Raw genomic sequence first — 25,132 nt, forward strand, 5'->3', positions numbered from 1 at the left:
AAGTAATCTATGATTGATTTTTCGTTTCTGCTGTCTTGTACTCTCGTGTATTTGTGTACTTCTTTATGTTTAAATTTTGTATTTGTTATAACTAGTTTATTCTCCATACATATTTCTATTATTCTTTCACCATTTCTGTTTAGCATTTCTTCTCCTTCTTTTCCCATGCACTCCTCTATTCCGCTGTTGTTGTTTCCGACTCTACCGTTTAGATCTCCCATTACAATTATGTTTTCTTCCCCATTATCAATTTGCATTTGGAGCTCCTCGAAAAATTTATCTTTCTCTTCCTTTCTTGCATCTTCATTTACTCCGTAGGCTCTTATTATTGTCCATATTTCTTCGTCCATCAGTTTAATTTTCACCGATAATATTCTCTGGTTAACATATGTTTCTTCTATAACGTGTTGTAGTCTATTCGGTGCAATTATTATCCCGACTCCTTCTTTTGCTCTCTCTTTTGTATCCGCTCCTACCCAAAGTAACCAATATCCTTTGTGTATTTTCTTAAGACCTTTTCCTTTCATCTTCGTTTCTGTTATTCCTAGTATTTCTATTTTTTGTCTTATCATATCTTCTACCAGTTCTTCCTCTTTTCCATTGATGCTTCTCACATTCCATGTTCCCATTTTTATCTCTCCTTTTTCTGCAATCTAGCTTTCCCCTTTTTCCTATTTTCATCCTTGTTTACCTTTGCATCATCTTTTTCCCTATCGCTTTTCCCATTCATTGCCTTGGTTGTCATTGTTGTGGGTCCGGTCTCATTATTTTCTTTTAGTTTTTTGAAGTCCCTTCCCCGATATTTCTGTGAGTTAGTATAAGTTTCTCTTTATTATGGTCCCATTTCCACTCCTTTCCATTAATCTCCAGTTTCATATATCCTATCTTCGTAGTATTACCTTTGTCTTTTTCTTCTTTTGCCATTTTCCTAATTTTTGCTTGTATTTCCCTTTCCTTTCTTGTTAAATCTGATTCTATATACACCTTTTGTCCCTGTAGATTTTTCAGTTTTCCTTTGTTTTTTAGTACACTCATCTTATCCGTTAGGTTTTCCATTTCTGCTACAAAGATTTGGTCGCCGATCTTCACCGCTCCTCTCAGTCTGACCTCTAATTTCAGATTTCTTCCTATGTAGTGTTCTACTGACTCCTTTACAGGCTTTCCGTCGGTAGCATCTAGTGTTAGGCCTTTTAATACTATATTATTTCTCCGTCTATCTTTTTCCAATTGTTCTATTCTATTGTTTGCCATTTTTAAACCTTCTTCCAATTTTTCGTTTTTTTCTTTCAGCTCCTTAATATATTCCATCGTTTCTTTTTGGTCTTTCCGTATGGTTCTTATTTCTGCCATCATTTCATCATTTTTCCACATAACTTCCCGCATCATTTTTATCATCTCTTCATTTGTGTCGTTGCTTTTATTCGGTGTTCGTCTCGTCAGGTTACTCTTTTCAAAATATAATTTATCTTCTTTATATTTTTTCTTCTTAGATTCTTCGTCGCCACTATCAGATAGTTCTTCATTCTTTCTATAGGTTTCCTTTCGGATTGTTCCTGTTCCGCCACTGGCCATTTTAAATTAAATGTTAACCTCAGCACTAATATAAATATTATTATTATACACTTAGAAGTTTATTTTTATTTCGCACAAGAACGCTTTTTAAGTTTAACGATTATCGATAACGATATGTCTTTTAAAAAACCGGTGTTTTTATTGTGATAGGTTTCGAATTCGAAATTACCTTATCGCCAATACACCTGCCACACGACCTCTCGCCTCGCTTGCCAAACTCGAACTCATTTGGCACAAAATAAATCAATTTTTAAATATAACAAATAGAGACTTGCAGATTTTTGCATTATATTCAGGATGACGTCAGGAAAAAAGTCTACTATTCAAAAAGGGGTAGAAATGCATAATTGCACTTTAAAGTGCATAAAATGCATCCAAAAGTGCATTAACATGTCAAAATCAGTATACTAAGGACCACATTTTGTTATTCGGGGGTTTTTTTGGGTCATTGAACACGAATACGCCTCAGAACCGACCCACAGATCACCTGGTGCCCAAGTTTTCGGCATTTAATTGATGCAAATGGATTACTGGAGGGGTTTTGAGGCCTCTAAACACGAATTTGCCATCAGAACTGACCCCCCTCTGTACCTGGAGCCCGAGGTAACTGCAAGGGGCTTCCTCTTCTGGAGTTTTGAGGGATTTCGGTATCAAATTGATAAAAATGAATTACTCGGGTGTTTATGAGGTCGATAAACACGAATATACCATCAGAATAGACCACCAGATCACCTGGTGTCCAAGGTCACTGCAAGGGACGGCATCTTCTGGAGTTTCGAGAGCATTCGGTATTCAATTGGTGCAAACGGATTGCTTACGGGTTTTTGGGGTCGCCAAACACGAATATGCTATCAGAATTGAATTCCGGAGCACCTGGTGCTCAGGATCGCTACTAAGGCACGTCATCTTCTGGAGTTTTGAGTGTCTTCGGCATTAAATTGATGCAAATGGATTTCTCAAGGGCTTGAAGTCGCTAAACATGAATACGCAATCATAACCGACCTCCAGAGTACCTGGTGCCTAAGATCAGAGCGAGGGACGTCATTTTCTGGAGTTTCGAACGTATTCGGCATTTAATTAATACAAATGGATTACTGGAAGGTTTTTGAGGTCGCTAAATTCGAATATGCCATCAAAACCGACCCCTGGTGCACCTGATGCCAAGGGTCACTACAAGGGGCGTCATCTTCTGGAATTTCGAGTGTCTTTAGTACTACATTGATGCAAATGGATTACTCGTAGGTTTTTGGGGTTGCTGAATACGAATACTCCATCAGAACAGACACCGGTGTACCTGGTGCCTATGGCACGCCATCTTCTGGAATTTCTAGAGTTTTCGGTACTAAATTGATGCAAACGGATTGCTCTTATGTTTTTGTAGTTGCTGAATACGAATATGACTTAGATGAAAGACCTTGGAGTATCTAGTGACCACGAAGGATCACACTATCAAAATAAAATATAGTAAATCGATTTTGAAATAAATGAAGGAAATATGCTGTAAGATATAAATTGAGTTTATATTTATAAACAATTAAAAACTTGTATAGCACAACATAGTTATTTTAACAGTCTGAATAAAATAGCAAAAAAAATGTTACCAATTTGAATGTTTTCTTTGAACAGCAACTCAGAAAACCTCCGAGTACTCGGTGTGTGCCAATTCAGTGTCAGAATGCCTCAAAATTCTAAAACATGATGTGCATAGCAGCCACTCTGGCCACTAGGAATGCATGGGGGCCACTAGAAAGCAATTTGTTTGCATCAATATTCTCGAAATTCTATAAGATGACGTGCCTTAGTAGCGATCCTGGTCAACTAGTTCTCCGGAATTAAATTCTGATAGATATTCGTGATTAGCGATCTTAAAAACCTGTAAGTGATCCTTTTGCATCAATTTGATAACGAAAATCCTCGAAACTCCAGAAGATGACGTCCCTCACAGTGGCCTTCAGCACCAGGTAATTTTAAGGTCTGTTCTAATGGCATCTTCGTATTTAACCACCTGAAAATCCCCAGAGTCCAATTACATACATCAATTTAGTGCCGAAATCCCTCGAAACTCCAGATGATGACGTGCCTTAAGGTAGAATTCCGCACCAAGCGACCGAGACAGGAGACCGCGACAGGCGACAGATATGCGAGGTCTCCCCACGACTGCTCTCAGTGCAATTATATCAGGGTAGTTCTGCAGCCCGCGACCGAGACCAGCTATCAACTATCGGCTATCGCGACCTATCTGTCGCCTGTCGCGGTCTCCTGTCTCGGTCGCTTTGTGCTTGGTGGTCTACCTTTAGTAGCGACCCTGGGCACCAGGTACTCCGGAGGTCAATTCTGAAGGCACATTCGTATTTAGCGACCCCTAAGACCTGTGCGTAATCCGTTTGCATCGATTTAATGCCGAAGACCATCGAAACTCCAGAAGATGACCTGCCCTAGGCGCCAGGTGCCCTGGTGTCTGTTCTAATGGTGCATTCGTGTTCAATAACCCCAAAAACCCATGAGTAATCCGTTTGCATCAATTTAATGCCGAAAACCCCCGAAACTCCAGAAAATGAGCCGCCTTAGGCACCAGGTGCTCCGTGGGTCAGATCTGATGGCGTATTCGCGTTCAGCCATTCCAAAAACCCTCCAGTAATCCATTTGCAACAATTTAATGCCGAAAACCCTCGAAACTCCAGAAGATGACGTCCCTTGCAGTGACCTTGGGCACCAGGTAATCCGGTGGTCTATTCTGATGGCATATTCATGTTTAGCGACCTCAAAAACCCGTAAGTAATCCGTTTGCATCAATTTGAAACCGAAAGCCCTCGAAACTCCAGAAGATGACGTCTATTGCAGTGACCTTGGGCACCAGGTGATCCAGAGGTCTGTTCTGATGACAAATTCGTGTTTGACCACCTCAAAAACCCCCGAATCTTAGTAGCGACCCTGGGCACCAGGTACTCCGGAGGCCAATTCTGATGGCATATTCGTATTTAGCGACCCTTAAGACCCGTGAGTAATCCGTTTGCATCAATTTAATGCCGAAAACCATCGAAACTCCAGAACATGACGTCTCTTGCCGTGACCTTGGGCACCAGGTGATCCGGGATCAGTTCTGATGGCGTAATCGTATTCAGTGACCCCAAAACCCCCCAAATAATAACTTTTGTTCCTTAGTATACTGATTTTGACTTTATTTTTATATTTATGCAATTTTGGATGCATTTTATGCACTTTAGAGTGCAATTATGCATTTCCACCCATTTTTGAATAGTAGACTTTTTTCCTGACGTCATCCTGAACATAATTCAAAAAACTTAAAGTCTCTAGGTACTGTATTTAAAAATCTATTTATCCTGTTTTTTTTAGTGCTAAATGCTCTGGTCTATTAATCATGAGTAACGATTTAATAATAAAAAGAAAGTGTGCAGTGTTTATCATTATGTGCGGCTTACAGAGGTTCGATCAGAAAAAAGGAAAATAAAAAGATACGGCGATACCGGATCAAATATTTACATCAACAAAGAACTTTGGAAGACAGTTCCCAGATACTAAATAGGTATATATTGTCGGATTATGAAAGCACCGGTCATTTCAAGAATTGCTAAGAATGTCTCCGCAAAACTTTGAAATTTTGTTAAATAAAATTGGGCGTAACATTCAAAAATAGGATACAAACTTAAGAAAAGCTATCGCTGCCAAGGAAAGGTTGGTTATCACTTTACGCTTCCTGGTAACCGGTGATTCGTATTCCAGTCTACAATATATGTTCAATCAAGGTATCCAAACAGAGAAAATCTCAGAAATAATTCCAGAAGTATCTATGCAGTGCTTTAAGACGTATCCTCAGAATTCTTCGATTCTCTAAGTCTGTCCTTGTCGCTAAGAAAAGCAAAGCTTTTGAATGCATACCATTCTGATTTGTACACTTCCTTAGCCCAATACAAATAAATAATCATTAATAAGAATCCTCTTAAACTTAAGAAAATATATGAAATATTTCATGAAGACCATGTTATATATTTTATTTTCTATACTAAAATTCTTTACATCTCTCTGTTCCAACTGTTTTCTTGCATTTGGCTTTTCCCTTCTGTAAGAGCCTAATAAACTTCATATTTTTTTGTTTTTCTTGTACACCCTCAACATCAAAAAATCTTCCAATTTCTTCCTAGGAATCAGCTGTTTTATTTTTGTTATAATGAAATTTATTCTTTGGATCCCATGGATTAAGATGCTTACTATATTCCTGGATTAATAGTAAAACATCTTCCCTGGATAAATCCATATTAATATTTCCTACCCGTCTACTTATTTTAACAGAAAACCAATTCTGTGATTTACTCCACACAACCTGAGCAGGTACGCACAACGAACGATAAATAAATTTTCGCTGGTAGAGCACCGCGTCCTCACTGGTAAAAATTTACGACGCAAATTCTTGCGACGAACCATTAGTTCAAAACGCACGAAAAATTTACCAATGCGGACGCGCCATTAGACTAACTATTTTTAAAATGATATGATATCATGAAATTATGAATTAGGATGATATTATGAAATGTAAATAAAAAATGGTCAAAAGATGGGGCCTTAAATTACATTTTTTGGCGCATTTTTTTGCTAGTGCAAATTTGTCTAGATATTTTACAGTTAGGTATAGCCTCCCCTATTGTAAAAATCACGAGCCGCCACTGGTGTTTAATATTATTATTTTATAATATATAATTACCATGTAAACGAAAAATAAAAAAAAAAAAGTAGAGCGTGGCACTTGCGAGTGCCGACAGAAGTGAATACTTCTTATAATTTTAGGATTAACAAACTTTTGAAAGAATTTTTATTTGAAATTTTTACAGTAATAAACGTCTTACATCTAAACCAAGTAAATATAAAGTTATATAAATCTTTAAATTATTTTTATTAACAAATTACTCTTAATGTTTTTTTTTTCAATTTGGTAAAAAATGTAATTAAATACTGATAAAGTATAGTAAATATTTCGTGTAAATTTGAATCGCCAACAATATATGGAAGAGTCGATTCCCGTTTAAGGAGAGGCCATTGTATAAAGGTACAAACCTTTTTAAAGTTGTTAATAAATAACATACATATTTGTGTAATAAATTATTCCTTTCAAACTATGCTTTCTATGTATATTTTACGATATTTACAAAAATACACTTTCTTTTGATGATGACAGTCAGTTTGACAATCGCGAACTAAGTAGGATACAGTCGTCTGCAGTGGATAATACCAGTCGCATGATCGCACATACACGGACGTATACGCGCTACCTACGAGTCGCGCTACTACGCTTACAATGGACGACCGGCCTAAGAGTCATATTCATAAACCATAAACCGTTCTGCATAAACAATGATTAATTGTTTAAACATAAAGTTAATTTACAGTCCCTGGCCAAATTATTATACGCACTGTAAGATTTTATATTAAATGTTAATTCTAAGGTGATACTAAATAGGTTTTTTGCATCTACCATACACAATGTATGTTGTTTGGTTGTCTCTACTATAACTTCCAATTAGATACAAAAATAACATTCGCACTAGTCTCACTTACGAAATGTTGTACTTTATTTTGTGAAACTAATTCTATCGGCACAAGCGGTACTGATTTCGGTACTTTTTTTCACATGTGGCCAACTAGTTTTATTGTCGAGCCAGATCTTCTTCATGTCCATGTGCCTTGTCTACTGATATGGACTGGGAATATCCCCAGTGGGAAGCAAAAGAAGCCGGTTATTATACCGGTTTTGATTATTTGCATTGCTAAAAATTAATTTTTTTATTGTTTTTTTTTTGTTTGGGTTTATATGACTGCGGACACTAAATCCATTCGCCAATTTTACTATTTTTTATTTTATTAGTCATTTTTTCGTATCTTTTCCTAAAACTAATACTAATATAATAAACAATTCTACTAATAAATAATTATTTTTGTATTTTTTTTTTAATAATTTTTTATATATATATATTTTTATTAATTTTTTTCCAAATGATGTTCTCAGAGTTCCACAGCAAAAACTGCAACATTCTTCTTTAGCCCTCTACTTCATTCGAAAGCTATTTTACTATGGACTGTCCAAGTTCGTCATTCATTTTTATCTACATATTTTTTTATATTTTTTTAATTATTATATTTTTTTTTTCTATTTTTTTTTATATCTTTTTTTATATTTTTTCTTTCTTTTTTTTTTTTATTATTTTTTTATTTTTTTTAATTTTTATTTTTATTTTTATTTTATTATTTTTTTTTTTATATTTCTTTTCTTTTTTTTTTCTTTTCTTTTCTTTTTCTTTTAACATATAACAATTTACAAGAAATACTTACTCTATATTTTACAATTACAATTTAAGCTTAATATCTAAAATATGTTTATACAATAGTCGGTATACCAACTCATTATTTTCTAATGTTAATAAATAATTTAAATTAATGGGATGGTGGACATCAGTCAAAGAATACAGTGAATTTAAAAACATATTAACTTTATTAGAGATAAGAGAACAGGTCAAAATTTTGTGTTGTAGATTGCCCAACTGTCCACAAATACATTGTGGACTATCAGCTATATTAATTTTAAATAAATATGATGGAGTAAGACAGTGGTCAAATCTCATTCTGCATATGGTTCTTATCATATCTTTTGTCGACTCCATTTTAGAAAACCAAGGTTTATCCGTTATATAGTTTCTGATTGATCTGTAGTGGTTTCCTGTATTTACGTTTTCATCAATATACCTTTCTTTCCATTCTTTCTTAATCTCTTTGAATAAATTTGATTCAATATCTTTTGGCGTACAAAGATAATGGGTTAATACTCCTTGTGTCACCGCGTTTTTAGCCAATTCATCTACCATTTCATTTCCAGTTATTCCACAGTGGCTTTTAACCCATGCCAACTTAACAGACTTTCCTTGTTGCTGAAGTTCTTTAATTTTATTTATGATATATAATTCAATGTAGTTCACTTTTGATTTAGGATTTATAGCACTAATTTTACTAAGAGAACTTTTACTGTCACTAAAAATTATAAACTTTGAATGATTTATATTAGATAAATATTTTAGTGCTTCCATTATCGCTATTAATTCAGCTGTGTATATACTCATAATAGAATTTAGTTTAAACATTTTACTAATTTTATTACTGCTATCCCAATAGGCACATCCCACACCTTCAATATTTTTTGATGCATCTGTATATAGCATACAATAATCTTTGAACATTTGTGAACTGTCGGAGATAAACACTAATTTTCTTAAAGATATAGGCAACTTGCTATAGTCCCTTAAAAAGTATACCTGAACTTGTTCCATACTATTAAAGTCAATATTATAATTTGGGTTTATGTCATATTTATAAAGTTGTTTATCATATATTGTCATTTTTGAATATAAATCTACCATATTTAGAGTTTTCTTTTTTATCCAATATTTTTCTGTCAAGTCTGCTAAAAACAGTTGATGTATTTTGGAAATTAAACTTGCCTTTTTTTCATACAATCTAACTAAAAGGTTGATGCCAAGTTTTTTTCGTCTTATATCCATCGGCATTTCACAGCATTCAACTTGTAGATTATTTATCGGTGTACTTCTTAGGGCTCCTATACACAATCTAAGGGATTTATTAATGATTTTGTCTATTTTATTTAAATGACACTGTGATGCGTCACTGTATAATATTGATCCGTAGTCGAATATAGCTCTTATATTATTTTTAAATAACAACAAAGAAATATTTGGATCTGCTCCCCAACGTAAGTGTGATACGAATCGAAGAAGGTTTATTCCTTTTTCTGTTTTTTTAACTATATGGTCTATATGTTCTTTCCAGAGAAGCTGTCTATCCAGAGTAATACCCAAATATTTAACATAACTTTGTACAGGATAGGATATATTGTTTATTAAGATGTGATTGGGTATTTCTTTTCGTTTTCTTGTAAAAATACATAATTTGGTTTTGGAATCAGATATATTTAGTCCATGTAATTCACTCCATATTTTAATATGTTTGTCTCCTTCTTCAATGGATTTGACTGCATTTTCTATTTTAATGTTTTCTTGATAAATAACTATATCATCTGCAAATTGTAAAATTTTTGTTGAGTTTAAATTTTTTTCTATATCAGAAGTGTAAATTAAATATAACAAAGGGCTTAATATTCCTCCTTGAGGTAAACCACCCATCGCTAGTCTTGGACCAAATGTGTTATTATTTACCGATATATAAATTTTTCTACAGTCATACAATTTTATTATTTTTTGACAGAAGCATTCTGGCAGACCTATTTGTATCATTTTGTTATATAGTATATTTAAATTAACGTTGTCGTATGCTGCTTCAACATCTAATAAAAGAGCGATTACTGAAGAATTTTTCGTAAACGCTAAATTTATATCTGTTACCAAATGACTCACAGCTTCCACAGTAGAATGATTTTTTCGAAATCCAAATTGTGTTTGTGATAATTTATTGTTTTTTTCTAGCCAACTTTCGAGCCTAAGTTTTATCATTCTTTCCAGTGTTTTTGTTATGCAGGAGCTCAATGAAATACCTCTATAAGATTCTGCTGAATCAGGATTCCGATTTGTTTTGAGAATAGGAATCACCCGGTACTCTCTCCAGTTATCTGGAATATCTTCTGATAACCATATTTGATTAAAAAAATTTAATAGTGTTTCTTTCCCTTTTTGATGTAAATTGGCCAACATAATATAATGTACATTATCTATACCTGGAGAAGTATTTTTCTTATTCTTAAGGCTTATTTCTAATTCACAGAAACTAAATGGAATTGAAAGTGGATGCATAGAGTTTTTTCTTTCCATTACATTAATTTTTGAAAATATATTATCTGGACATAATTTTCTTAAAAACTCCTCAACCCATTCTCCTTCAGTCACTGGATTTACTTGTGGTTTAAAAATGTTTTGTAATCGTTTGGCTTGATTCCACATATCTTTAATTGGTGTATTTTTGTTTAAAGTTTTACAAAAATTTCTCCATGCATTACGCTTACTCTCTAATACAACTTTTTTGGTTTTCGCTACACATTTATTATAATTTATATAATTTTGTATATTAGACTGTAGTTTAAACTTGCGTAAAGCTAGTTTTTGTTCTTCTATTACCTTTTTACAATTGTCATTCCACCAAGTTTTTCTAAATCGTGGATTAGTCCCTGTTCTCTTCTCCGGTATACATATCTTACAATATTCGTTTAATTTATTTAAAAATTGTTGGTAATTTAAATTATTATCTATTTCCATGAAATTATCAGTGATAGAAGAGAAAAGAGACCAATCCGCTTTATTTATGTTCCATTGGAATTTTGTATTTACACATTCCGCTTTATTAACATTAATATTTGACTTAATAATAATAGCAAAATGATTTGATCCTAATGTCTCGTCCACAACATCCCAATCGAAAAAATGACTAATATTTGCTGAGCATATTGTAAGATCTATTGCAGATTTATTATTGCTATTCGGTCTACGCATCAAATTTTCTTTACCATTATTTAAAATTACAAGATTACAGTCCTCAATAGCTTCTAACAGATTTTTTCCTATAGTATCTACAGTACTACAACCCCAAACATAATTGTGGCTATTAAAATCACCACCAATTATAAAAGGCTTCTCTAGACTATTAAAAAACTTTTTCCATTCATTTAGAGTGATTTTAAGATTTGGTTTTACGTATATTGAATAAATGTTTAACTTTTTTCCGGATTGAATTTTAATTGATATGCTATTGCACATTATGTCATTAATTTGGTGAAAAGTAGGACTGTTGTAAAATTTTATTAATTTTTTCAAAAGGATGGCTACTCCACCATATCCATCATCTCTATCATTCCTAAAGACATTATAACCAGTAAAGTTAATAAAATTACTTTTTTTTAACCAAGTTTCTGATATTAATCCTATATCTATTTTATTGTCATACAAGAATTTTTCTAAATAACCCTTATTTGTTTTAATTGATCTCGCATTCCATTGAAGAAATGAAACGTTAGCCATCACGAGGTAATAATAATTGTGAAATATTGTTTTTTAATAATTCCAACGTTTTTTGATCTAAATTGTGATTAATTTGATTTAATGTTGCTGAAATAAAGTTTACTATTATTTCTCCTATATTATTTTGATTATCGTTTTGTGTTTGTGTTGTGTTAGAATAAATGGGATTATTAAAATTATAACAAGGCTGACTTTGTATTCTTGGTGTTTGCAAAATTTTTCTGCGTGCTTCCATTGTTTCTTTATCTACACTACTAGAATCAATACTACTTGATCTTTTTCGTTTAGATATTGTATATTTATTTGAAGTATTTTCTTGGTCTTTACTTACTGTTGAATAACATTTTTTATATTTATTATTAGCTTCATAATATGTTATATTTTCATTATTCATAACTTTTTTAATATATTCCTGTTTTTGTCTTTCTGTACAATCTGCTCCCTTGTCAGTAGCGCTGTGTTTTCCTTTGCACAATACACAAAGTAAATTATTCGGATTGGAACAATTAGATTTGTTGTGTTCTTCGCCACATCTTTCACACCTATCTTTTCCTCTACATTGGGCACTTATATGCCCAAATCTCAAACACTTTAAACATTGGATTATTCTGGGTGTATAATTTTCCACCTCGTATATCATTTTTTCTATTATTACATTTTTTGGTATAGACTGACCTTTAAAAGTGACAATTACGGTTCCTGTTTTTACATAATTTGTATTACCATTATCTTGAATCACTTTCCGCATAATTCTTTTTACATGTAATACTTCGAATTTAATTCCAAATCTAGGTTTAATTAATGATAATAAATCATTATCTTCTATCTCTTTATCTACCAATTTTATAACACCTTTCTTTTGAGTAAAAAACGTTGGAATATATGCCTCATACTCTTTGCTTTTAAGAATTTGAGAATCAATTAATTTATTAGCACTAGCAAAATTATTTAGTTCTACCTTGATTTTATTTCTACCAACTACTGTAATTTGTGTGATATTATTTTCAATTTCAGGTACTGCACTTAAAATCAAACGGGCCGTGCCGATCCTGTGTAATCGACCAATGTTACCGTTTTTATTTTCTATGTGTACTATATAAGGTGCATTATCTCCAAATTGATATCTATGTTTTAATCTTAAATTTATTACTTTATTTAAATTTTGCTTACCTGACTTATCTGTTTGATTTAAATTTGTCAAAGTTTCATCGTTATTGCAACTAAATTTGTTACTTACCTCAATAGTACTACTTGTTTGGTTTTGTTTGTTTGTTACCTTATTATTTACTCTATTGTTATTTTTATTTAATTCCTCATATTCCATCATCCCATCTCCTTCCATTTCTACATAAAATTTACCTTTATCTGGAGGTTCGGGTGGTATACCTTCCATATTATTTGTTTCCTGAAATTTAACTTCTAGGCGCTAAATTTCACACTTTCTTACAGATCACTGATTTAGTACTTCTTTATACTACTCGTAATACTCAAAAAGTTAAGAAAAAACCTTAAAAATTAATAATTTTTAGGAGAACTTCTAAATAAACTGCCTTTCAATTTGACGTTTATTTGACATTGTTTTTTTTTTTATTGTTAAACAAAGCTATAAACAAATAGTGTCTGAGCGTTTTAACGCGTGCCCAATGCATGCGTTTTAATACATGCTACGTAGAAACTACCTGTTTGCAGGCGCTTGCACTTGTACCTACTCGTTCGATTTTAAATAAGAGGTGCATTGAATATATCACTTAGCAATATGGGTTTATAGCTTTGTTTAACAATAAAAAAATTAAGTTTTGGCAATGAAAATGATCAAAATCGGTATAATTTGACTTGAACTTTCAAATGCTGTAACCAGAATTGCTATTTTATTTTTTAATCAAAAGTTATTCAGGTTCAAAAATTGCAATTTTTCGATTTTTTGAAAGTTTAACCGCGTTTATCCTACAAAAAAAACTTGTAATAACATTTTTTGTAAGTTTGCAAGTTTTTTGTTTATAACAATCTTATCAACATCTGGACCAACTGTTACCCAAAAAATTCGTGTTCTACGGGTCAAAATACATAAATAAAACTTGGGTAAATCCATCTAAATAAAGGAGGCCGTTGTACCCCCTGGAGACAGCACTAATTAAACAGTTTTACATTTATTTTATGCTTTTGATACATTTATCTTTATAAATTTCAGGCGAAGAACGAAGTTATGAATCTTCCATTACCAATAATTGGGGAAGTGCATCTTTCATCGAGAAACCGTTTAAAAAACGAAGTCCATCACCCCCTGTAGTTGAGACGCCTTTTAAGAGAAGTAAGAAAAATCAAGAGCCAGCTTTTATACAAGATAGCAATACTGCTCCTTCCCAAGCTAAAAAATCAGTTTCCGGTAATATAATAAATATAAATTATTCCACAATATACTGAGTATTATATTATATAATATTATTGAGTCAGGAATGATGTAACAAAATGAAAAAAAGAATGTGTGTGTACTTTGTACGCACGTAAGAAGTTATACTTCTATTATATGATTTAAACGAAATTAATATACTTTTTATTTATATTTTGTTTAAATATTAAACTAATTTATACTTACTACTTCTCAAACATTTTTATTAGAACAGTGCCAAAAATTAAAATAATAAAAGAATAAAACACACACAAACACATTAAACAAGCCACAAATGATGTCTGAACATTAATTGTCGAAAAATTTTTTAACTAAATACGTATTTTCTGAAAATACAATTATATAATAAATATACTTACAATCATAAAATGTATTAAAAAAAACAAAAAAGAAAGTTTCTATTGGGACTCGAACCAGCGCTGATAAGAGCGGTTGGTATTGGAATTCCTTCGCCTTCTCCGCTTAGCCACGGACACTATGTGTCATTATTTACGAAGATCGACTAACTAAACGGATTAAACTTGTGATATTTTGATATTTTGAAAATTGATCAAATTATTTTAATTTTGAATTGAAAAAATACAACAAAACATAGAGTAAAAAAACAATATAGTAGGTGAATATTGATAGAAATTTTGATGATAATCAAATTATATAAATAAAAGTATTACATACTATGTATTTTGGCAGATCAAATAGGTAGGTTTATACCCATGATACATTAACAATTATTACGTACCTGTTGCTTTTAAAAACTATTTAAAAGTCACTACAATATTATAAACTTTTTTGTTTCTGTCCTCACAACAATAAAACTAATATATTATACATTTGTTTACCTTTACCTTTACCTCCAAACCACAGCTGCCATATCGGATAATTTTTGACATGTCATTTGAACATCCAATCAGAACAAAGTTATAATGCGCATGCGCCGGGCTGATAGGTTTTAACATATAAAAAAATCACCCTCTATCGCCGGTAAAGAAGTATAACTTCAAAAAATATTTAAACTACGTGTCAGAGAAAACGGGCCACCCACAAAATCTAGAAAATGTTATATTTTTTATATAAACTGCGCGTTATAGAAAACGGGCACCCTAAAAAAATGGGTAATTTTTGAGGTTGCGTATCTCCTAAACCTGTTGTCCGATTTAAATGATTTTTTGAATATCTTATAGCCTTATTCTTTGTCAATATCTCTGTAATAATATTTTTGCTAAACAGGTAAATTTTTATTGTATACCGGGTGTACGAATCAAACTGTGTTTTTTTCTCAAAGTTCGCAACAACCTGTGGAAGATCCTAGCATTTATAAAAATACTGAAATTAAAACCCAACTATAGCCTCAGGTTTTCTCAACATTATGTTTTTTGATTCATTCGCTTATGTTGGATAATACAAAAGTTAGGTACTTTAAAAATTAGCCATGTTCTTTTTCAGTACAGGGTGTTTCTAAACAAGTGCGACAAACTTTAAGGGATAATTCTGCATTAAAAAATAATGACAGTTTGCTTAATAATCGTATGTCCGCAAATACTTTGCACATTTTTTGACATACAATTAAGAATTTTATATTCACCATTGGCGTGCATACGGGTAATATGATCGGTCATATTACCCGTATGCACGCCAATAGTGAATATAAAATTCTTGATTGCAAGTCAAAAAATTCGCAATAACTATCTCTTAGAACCTACCAAATTTCATTTGCATATCTCAACCGGTTTTAGGACAATAAAATAAATCGTCAGTTTGTAAAAAAAATTCAACATCCCGTATCTCGTAAACGAAGCATTTGCGGACATAAGTTTATAAAGCAAACGGTCATTATTTTTTCATGCAGAATTGCCCCTTAAAGTTTGTCGCACTTATTTACAAACAACCTATACTGATGAAGAACATGACTAGTTGTTAAAGTACATAACTTTTGTATTATCCAACATAAGAGAATGAATCAAAAAACATAATGTTCAGAAAACCTGAGGCTATAGTCGGGATTTAATTTCAGTATTTTATAAAGGCTACAATATTCCACAGGGTGTTGCGAACTTTGAGAAAAAAACACAGTTTGATTCGTACACCCGGTATACAATGAAAATTTACCTGTTTAGCAAAAATATTATTACAGGAATATTGACAAAGAATAAGGCTATAACATATTCAAAAAATCACTTAAATCGGACAACAGGTTAAGGAGATACGCGACATCAAAAATGACCCATTTTTAGGGTGCCCGTTTTCTATGACGCGCAGTGTATATTTCTCCATTTTCTTTTAATTTATTTTATCTTAATTAAATCAATTATCAAACCTATTAAACAATAAAATTCTCAAAACTCATTATTTACGAATCAACGAAGCTTCGTGGAATTGATGGTTTTGAGAACTGTGTGAACTAATTGTACTGATTGTAGTGTCCTAAAGAGTTTCTGAGATATCTTTTAGTGTTACACTGACCTCTTTACAGCGAAGTGTATTTCTTAATATCAATGGAAAAATATCAAAAGTCTGTTCCGATTGTTACATTGCTGAAAAATGGAGCAAACCAAAGAGATATGTCAAGACAATTGAATGTAAGCCATTCAACTGTTCAGAGAACTTACCACACGATTTCTTGATACCCATCAACAGCGACCCGTTATAGTCCTTGGGCCCACATATAAAATTATTATTTATGACCACACCGTCGAAACTTTTTGTACTTGTTATTTGGGTGGAGTAGGACAAATTTGGAGCTTGGCGCATTATGGTAGTGGGACGTTTGTCTGTCAAGCTGTCACGAAGTTGTCAATATTATGCAAGAAAAGAATTTATAACCACGTTGGTCATTTTATTTTAATCAATGGTTTTTATCATAAAAACAGCGAAATCAATTTTGTCGGACAGAAATATTGGGCCATATGACGCGTCGGACACGCTAAATATGTCAAATTTATGAAAATAATTAATTTATTACCACATGGCTAATTTTAACAGAATCTACCACAAAACATTTTTACAATAATGTGTAACTTTGTCGGACAATTTTCACGGGGCATATGCGCAGTCGGATGCGCTGAAGATGTCAATTTCCTGGAATTTTTTTATTTAGTACCACAGATGTCATTTTTATTTTGTACTGTTTTTTTACATGTGTAATGCATATTGGATCACTTGTCGGACAAAAATAATGGGTCCATAATTTTCAAAAAAATTTCCCTCTTGTTGGAATTTTTTTTTTGAAAATTCGAGAAACGAAACTACAGAACGATGTTTGTCATTGTTCAAGGAGTATGTGCACACATTTTCAGATCAAAATTTTTCCAAAATTTTCCCTATTGTCGGAAAATTTTGAGTACAACTCTACGTCACTTCCTTTTAAATGTTGTACTTAGTATGTGTACCAATTTTCAGCTAAATCGATTCAAAAGTAACCGAGAAAAACTGTTTTAAAATTTTTTTGACAATGCCTCCTCTTATAACCTAAAACAATTAAGTTTTCTGTTCGTTTTCCCCAACATTTTTTGTTTAAGAATATAATTACTTGTAACCTACTACTTTTGTCGGAAAAATGGTTGTGAAGATAAGGGATGCACGACCCAGCATAGTTTAAAAGTATAGTTTACTAATAAAAATTAAATTTTTTGTCCGACTGTCGATTTGCCCCAATATTTTTTTCGGACACTTAGATTTTTTGATTTAGAATATAATTACTTATAACCTCCTATTTTTGTCGGAAAAATGGTTGTAAATAAGAAAATTCCAGGAAATTGACATCTTCGGCGCATCCGACTACGCATAAGCCCCGTGAAAATTGTCCGACAAGGTTACCACATTATTGTAAAAATGTTTCATGGTAGATTCTGTTAAAATTAGCCATGTGGTAATAAATTTATTATTTTCATAAATTTGACATATTTAGCGTGTCCGACGCGTCATATGGCCCAATATTTTTGTCCGACAAAATTGTTTTCGCTGTTTATATGATAAAAACCATTGGTTAAAATTAAAGGACCAATGTTGTTAAACATTTTTTTCTTGCATAAAATTGACAACTTCGTGACAGCTTGACAGACAAACGCACCACTACCATAATGCGCCAAGCTCCAAATTTATCTGACTCCACCCAAATAACAAGTACAAAAAGTTTCGACGGTTTGGTCATAAATAATAATTTTATATGTGGGCCCAAGGACTATTACGGGTGCCAAAAGAAAAGCAACAGTCAGAGGAGATAGTGTTCCCACTATTGCTGAATTGCGAAACAGGACGCAAACTGCTAGATTGCTCCAAAGGCATATTCAACAAGTCCAAAGATCAGTAATCAGCATTTCTGCAGTTCGACGAAGGTTAAGAGGGGATTGACAAAGCTGACATGAGCTGTTCACAAAAGACGCAAACTTGATTTTGTCCGTAAACACGACAATTGGAACAAATTACGATATGAAAAAAATATTGTTTGCGGATGAGTGTAAAATATCAATTTATGGTAAAAATACTCCAAATATGGTCTACAGAAGGCCTGGAGAACGTCATGCTGCCTGCACTCGGTCACACCGACTTGCTCTTTATGAAGGCTCAGTAATGTTTTGGGCAGGGATTTTTTTTAAGCACACACGTATCTCGTCTTTATTGAGAGGGGAGCATTAACAGCACAAAGATATGTAACAGAGATCCTACATCATGTACTACCATATGCTGGGTTTATTGGCAATGGTATTCTGCTAATGCATGATAATGCGAGACCACACACAGCAAGGATTGTAACACAAATCTTAAAAATAATGGTTTTCCAAAAATGGACCGGCCTTCTCAAAGTCCAGACCTTAAGCCTATTGAGCATATCGTCGGCGATTCTGCAAAACCTCGTATGAGAATGTTTTTTTTTCCAGCATTTAGTTTTTTGCCCTGTCAGAAACTCCGTTAAAAAATACACATGTTAACGTAATGAAAATGTCATTTCGTAACTACATATGTTAACGTAGTTAAGTTTCTTGACATTTTCATTACGTTAACATGTGTATTTTTTAACGGAGTTTCTGACATGGCAAAAAACTAAATTCTGGAAAAAAAATTCTCATACGAGGTTTTGCAGAATCACGGACGATATGTGGAGCCTTCTCAAAAGACATGTAAGATGCTGTATACCTATCCCAACAACATGTAAAGAGCCTCGAATGGCTCTCATTGAGGAAATGGACCACTTCCCCCAAAATGACATCCAAATCGTGATTTACAGAGTGTTCCAAAGAAAACAGTCCACCTCGATATTTGGCAGTATTTATTAGATTTTAATGAAATGACGAAACAGGTCGATTTTTGATCTAAGGGGGACATATTTTTACATCTGTCATTTGTCAACCCCCTCCCCTCCACATCCCCACCCCTTATCTTTTAATAGGGAATAGGGGTTGTGTGCTAGCTCATTTGAAAGGTTATTGAATTCTCTATTCAGTAATATGAACATTGACATAATTATTTATACAGGGTGTCCAAGAAAAATTATTTTGAATTAAAGTAATTGACACAAAAAGCAGAATGTATGTAATTTATTTAACTAAAAATACATTCTACTGCTGACAGAAAACAGAAAAAACGTTTATTTGATAAATAAACATTGTTTGTTGCTTAAATTCAATATTCAACCTACCAAGAGGCAGATTAGTGGCAGCTTGAACATTAAAATTAAGCAAAAAGCAATGTTTATTTATCAAAAAACATTTTTTTCTGTTTTGTGACAGCAGTAGAATGTATTTTGAATTAAATAAATTACATACATTCTTCCTTTTATGTCAATAAATTAATTTAATTTAAAAAACAAATTTCTTGGACACCCTGTATAAATAATTATGTTAATGTTTATATTACTGAATAAAGAATTGATAACCTTTCAAATGAGCTAGCACACAACCCCTATTCCCTATTTAAAAATAAGGGGTGGAGGAAATGGAAGGGAGGGGGTTCACAAATGACAGATGTATGTACCGTAAAAATGTGTCCTCCTTAGATCAAAAATCGACCTGTTTCGCCATTTCCTTAAAATCTAATAAATACTGCCAAATATCGAGGTGGACTGTTTTCTTTGGCCCACTCTGTATATACTAAGGATTTCCACAGTTTTCACTGTATTCCTTCACTCAACCGTTCTCTCCAGCTCTTTATGTCTTGCCAGTCCCATTCCTGTATTTCTTCTCTCCATTGCTTCGTCCACTTCGTCTCTGAAGGATCTTCGGGTCTGCTTCTCTTCCTTCTTTCTATCGGGCTCCACTCTGTTATTCAGTTTATCCAACGATTTTGGTCTGCTCTTTTGACATGTCCGTACCAGGTTAATCTCTTCTGTTCAATGTAGTCTATTATGTCGTGAGTTCACTCCCATTCTTCTCTTAATCTCTGTTATTTATTCGATCTCTCCTTGTTACTCTGCAGCTTCTCCTTAGGAATTCTATCTCTGTTGCTCTTATTTTATTTTTGGTTTTCTTATTTTATTGTCCAATTTTCACAACCATACGTGAGGATACTTCTTGTCATGGTATTATATATTCTTCGTTTGTTTTTATGCTGATGTTCTTATCCCACAGTATCGGGTTCAGTTTTCGTATGCAGTCTCTTGTTTGTACTAGTCTATTTTTTATATCTTCCCCAGTTGTTCCTTTGTTTGCTATTATAAAACTTAAATACTTGTACTTATCTGTTCCTCTGATTTGTTTACCTTCGTCTATTTCCAGTTGTTTTATTTCTGTATTCTCCGTTGTTGGTATTCAGTTTTCTTTAGGTTTATTTCCATCCCATTCTTTGTATATTCCTGTTCCAGTTTCCTCACCATAAAGCTGAGGTCGTCTTCGTCTTGTGCGATCACTATTTGGTCGTCAGCAAAATGTAGGGTAAATAATATTTGTTCCTTACTGGTATACCCATTCCTTCGCACTTTCTTTTCCATGGTTTCAGGGTTTTTCCAGGAATATTTTGAACAGGGTAGGGGATGTGGAGCAGCCCTGTAGTAGCCCTTTGTCGTCTTAAATGGACTGCATATTCATTTTGATAGCTACTGTGTTATTCTTGTAGAGTGCTTTTACTGCTGTTATTAATCTTCTTGGGACTTCGATGTCTTCCATTGCTTCCCATAGCTTGGTTCTCGGTATCGAGTCATACGCCTTCTTAAGATCTACGAAAGCCAAATGGACGGATCTCTTTTTGGCCATTCTTTTTTCTATTAGTTGTTCGACCGTGTATATGTGATCTAAGCATGCTATCCCCCCGGTGAATCCTGCCTGGTCTTCTCTGATTGTATCCTGTGTATATATTTCTAATTTTTCCTTTATGGTTTTTGATATATGCTGATTCCTCGATAGTTTTCGCAGTTTTCTCTATTTCCTTTCTTAATATATTGATGTGGTCGTGATTAGTTCTATGCCAAATCGAATGATGAGTGTCATCTAGAACCGCGGTGGCAAGGCACCTTATTGAAACGAATGATGCATGCCTCTTGGCTGTATAATTCAATTATTGTTATGACTGTAATGGTATATCGAAATTTTCCACACATTTGTTATTTTCTCACATTTTCCCTTGTTTTCATACACAATACATTTAATTTAATAAGAAAAAAGTAAAAAGTTACAAAAATTTCTTAAATTTTATGGGTAACCTGTTTTCTCTGACCCGCAGTGTATATAGGGATGATAAACATTTCCTTACTCATTCTCTCATATAGAAAAAACTAAAGCCTTCTATACTTACTTTCTATAAGGAACAAAGTAATTTTCGGTTCGTCGAGTGTATGTCTCATTTAATATCGAATCGTCAATTTTACAATTACAATACGCCAGTCGTTCAGGACGAAATGAGAATGTCAATTTTAGGACCCAAAAAGAAACCAAAAGTAAGCCACTCCTACCTCCGGGCTGCATCTAAACATTCCGTATATGAATTTGGCATCTAGGAGTTTTCTATTGGTTCCTTGCGGCACGCGGCCATATTTCAACCAATAGGCGGCTAGGTGCCATTCACGTATACGGAATGTTATTCGGTGTTAAATTCCGACTAACGGTCGTCCTGTAAGACTAGAAATTTTTCTAGTGATAATTCATACCACACCAAGGCTAAAAACCATGACCTGGCAGGCATCAGCGGTGCACGTGTATCTACCAGGTGAATCGAAACGTGCAAAGGACATCGCACACATCTTATGGAAAATATAATGTCACTCAAATTCAATAAAATTTATACCAATAGATTCGTTTTAAATTAACGGTCAAATCTTATCATTTCGCCAACTCCATATTTTCAATAATAAGAGCAGAAATTGATATAAATAGATCTGAAATCAAATGAATACGTACATAAGTTAGAGAGAGAAAAAATATTTTATAATACCCAAATTGTCGGTACTCCATAAATCAGCGGATTAGTTTTACTAATCCGCTTAGGCCCAGCGGGGTTTAAGCTCTTTTGAATAGCACCCAGAGCAATAGTAATTGTAACTGACACTTTTACTGACTAAAAAATTTGATTTTGATAAACTTTAATTGCAATTTGCGCCGTAATTAATCATAATTAAGAGTTGGCGCAATGATAAGATTTGACCGTTAATTTAAAACAAATCTATTCGTATAAATTTTATTGAATTTGAGTGACATTATATTTTCCATAAGATGTGTGCGATGTCCTTTAGGGGGTAAAATAAACTTTCTCCTGTAACGTTTAAATTTAAGTATGTGTTTGAGTAAGTCATTTAGAACAAATGTGTATATACAATGACAGGCGATTCTGAAGAGTATAAAACCTTGCCAGGCGAGGGGAAAGATTAGGGGTTTTTCCTAAAATTATTCTTTTTGCATCGAACAAATTTTTTTTAGGTTTTTTGAATCATTCCAAACAGAAAACTTCTTTAGTGATTTTTCTCTTAAGTTAATAGTTTTTGTTATATAAGCGATTGAAAATTTAGAAAATTGCGAAATCGGCCATTTTTAACCTTAAATCGGACATTTATCTAAAAATTTCAATGTTGCCAAGGTACGTAGATATTCGTTAAACATTGATTGATGAAATCCCGAAGAGTTTTTTGCAATAAAATATCGAAAACCCCTTTGTTTTTTTAATTGCTAATCATGCGGGTGCGACACTGTAGTATAAGTGAGGACGTTTGAGTTTGCATAAATTCATTATCTCGAGAATGGGCAAATTTCAAGAGAAATCCTCAGACAGGTCGATTTTTATTTTTGAATGAGGACTTTTTGGCATATATATAATACTAGTGACTTCATCCATCTGGGCGTGATGACGTAATCGATGATTTTTTTAAATAAGAGTAGGGGTTGTGTGATAGCTCATTTGAAAGGTTATTTAATTCTCTATTCAGTAATATAAACATTAACATAATTATTTATACAGGGTGTACAAAAAAATTTTTTCTTCTATTTTTCAAATTTAATCAAAGTTAATTTAATAAAATATAAATTTTTGTACACCCTGTATAAATCATTATGTTAATGTTTATATTAGTGAATAGAAAATTCAATAACCTTTCAAATGAGCTATCACACAACCCCGACTCTCATTTAAAAAAATAATCGATTACGTCATCACACTCAGATGGATGACGTCACTAGTATTATATACAGCGTGTCTACTTAAGTTGGAAACATATGGGAAACTTTTTTATTATTAATTTTACGAAAAAAAGTTATACTTTATAAAAAGTTCTGCATGCCCCAAAACTTAAGATTCAATCATCAGATATTAAATTTTCTCAATATTATACGAGGTATGTCAAAAAATATGAATTTCGGTCAAGGATAAAGTACCTTTATTTCTCTCAATATCGAAAATTCTTATGATAAAAAGTTGTTTGGAATTAAAAACTAAGATAAAATATGCAATTACATGCATCTAATTGGAAAAAAAAAATTCTCAAAGTTATGGATACCCAACATCGTTTTTAATTATTACAAAAATATGATAACTCGTTTATTATTCATTTTATGAAAAAAAGTTATTCTTCATAAAAAGCTTTACATGGTCCAAAATCTAAGACACAACCATGATATATCAACTTTTATTAATTGTATACGAGGTGTGTCAAAAAATATGAAATTCGCTCAAGATTATAGTACCTTTATATTTCACAATATTTCAATTAGAAGGATGTTATTGCATATCGAAACATAATTTTTAATTCTAAACAACTTTTTTAATAACCGTTTTCAATATTGTGAAAAATAAAGGTACTTTACTCTTGAGTGAAATTCATATTTTTTGACATGCCTCGTATAAAATTAATAAAATGTGATATCTGATGGTTGCATCTTCGGCCTTAGGACATACAGAGCTTTTTATAAAGAATACTTTTTTTTCGTAAAAGTAATAATAAAAGAGTTATCGTATGTGTAATAAATAAAAACGAAGTTAGTATCAATAAATTTGAGAAAAATTTGGAAAATATTTTTTTCCAATTAGAACCGTGTAATTGCGTATTTGACCTTAGTTTATATTTCCAAACAACTTTTCATAATAAGAATTTTCGATATTGAGAGAAATAAAGGTACTTTACTCTTGAACGAAGTTCATATTTTTTGACATACCTCGTATAATATTGAGAAAATTTGATATCTGATGATTGAATCTTAGGTTTTAGAGCATGCAGAACTTTTTATAAAGAATAACTTTTTTTCGTAAAATGCATAACAAAAAAGTTTCCCATATGTTTCCAACTTAAGTAGACACGCTGTATATGCCAAAAAGTCCTAATTTAAAAATAAAAATCGACCTTTTTGAGGATTTCTCTTGAAATTTGTCTATTCTCGAGATAATGAATTTATGCAAACTCAAACGTCCCCACTTATACTACAGTGTCGCACCCGCTTGATTAGCAATTAAAAAAACAAAGGGGTTTTCGATATTTTATTGCAGAAAACTCTTCGGAATTTCATCAATCAATGTTTAAAGAATATCTACGTATCTTGGCAACATTGAAATTTTTAGATAAATGTCCGATTTAGGGTTAAAAATTACCGATTTCGCAATTTTCAAAATTTTCAATCACTTATATAACAAAAACTATTAACTTAAGAGAAAAATCACTAAAGATGTTTTCTGTTTGGAATGATTCAAAAAACCTAAAAAAAAATGTTCG

The 25,132-nt window shown here is 32.6% G+C and overlaps 1 protein-coding gene across 4 annotated transcripts in view; it reads left to right on the plus strand.

The window, feature by feature from the left end:
- The window catches only part of LOC114340329 (uncharacterized), a 153,697-nt gene that overhangs the window by 71,270 nt on the left and 57,295 nt on the right, over positions 1-25,132 (plus strand). For all 4 annotated transcript variants that reach the window (XM_050655786.1, XM_050655785.1, XM_050655787.1 and 1 more), the window contains one exon: positions 13,801-13,995. In XM_050655786.1, the coding sequence (XP_050511743.1) occupies positions 13,801-13,995 (195 nt within the window). The remainder of the gene's footprint in view (positions 1-13,800; positions 13,996-25,132) is intronic.

This window comes from Diabrotica virgifera, chromosome 7, assembly GCF_917563875.1.
Source record: "Diabrotica virgifera virgifera chromosome 7, PGI_DIABVI_V3a".
In the NCBI taxonomy this organism is placed as follows: Eukaryota; Metazoa; Arthropoda; class Insecta; order Coleoptera; family Chrysomelidae; genus Diabrotica; species Diabrotica virgifera.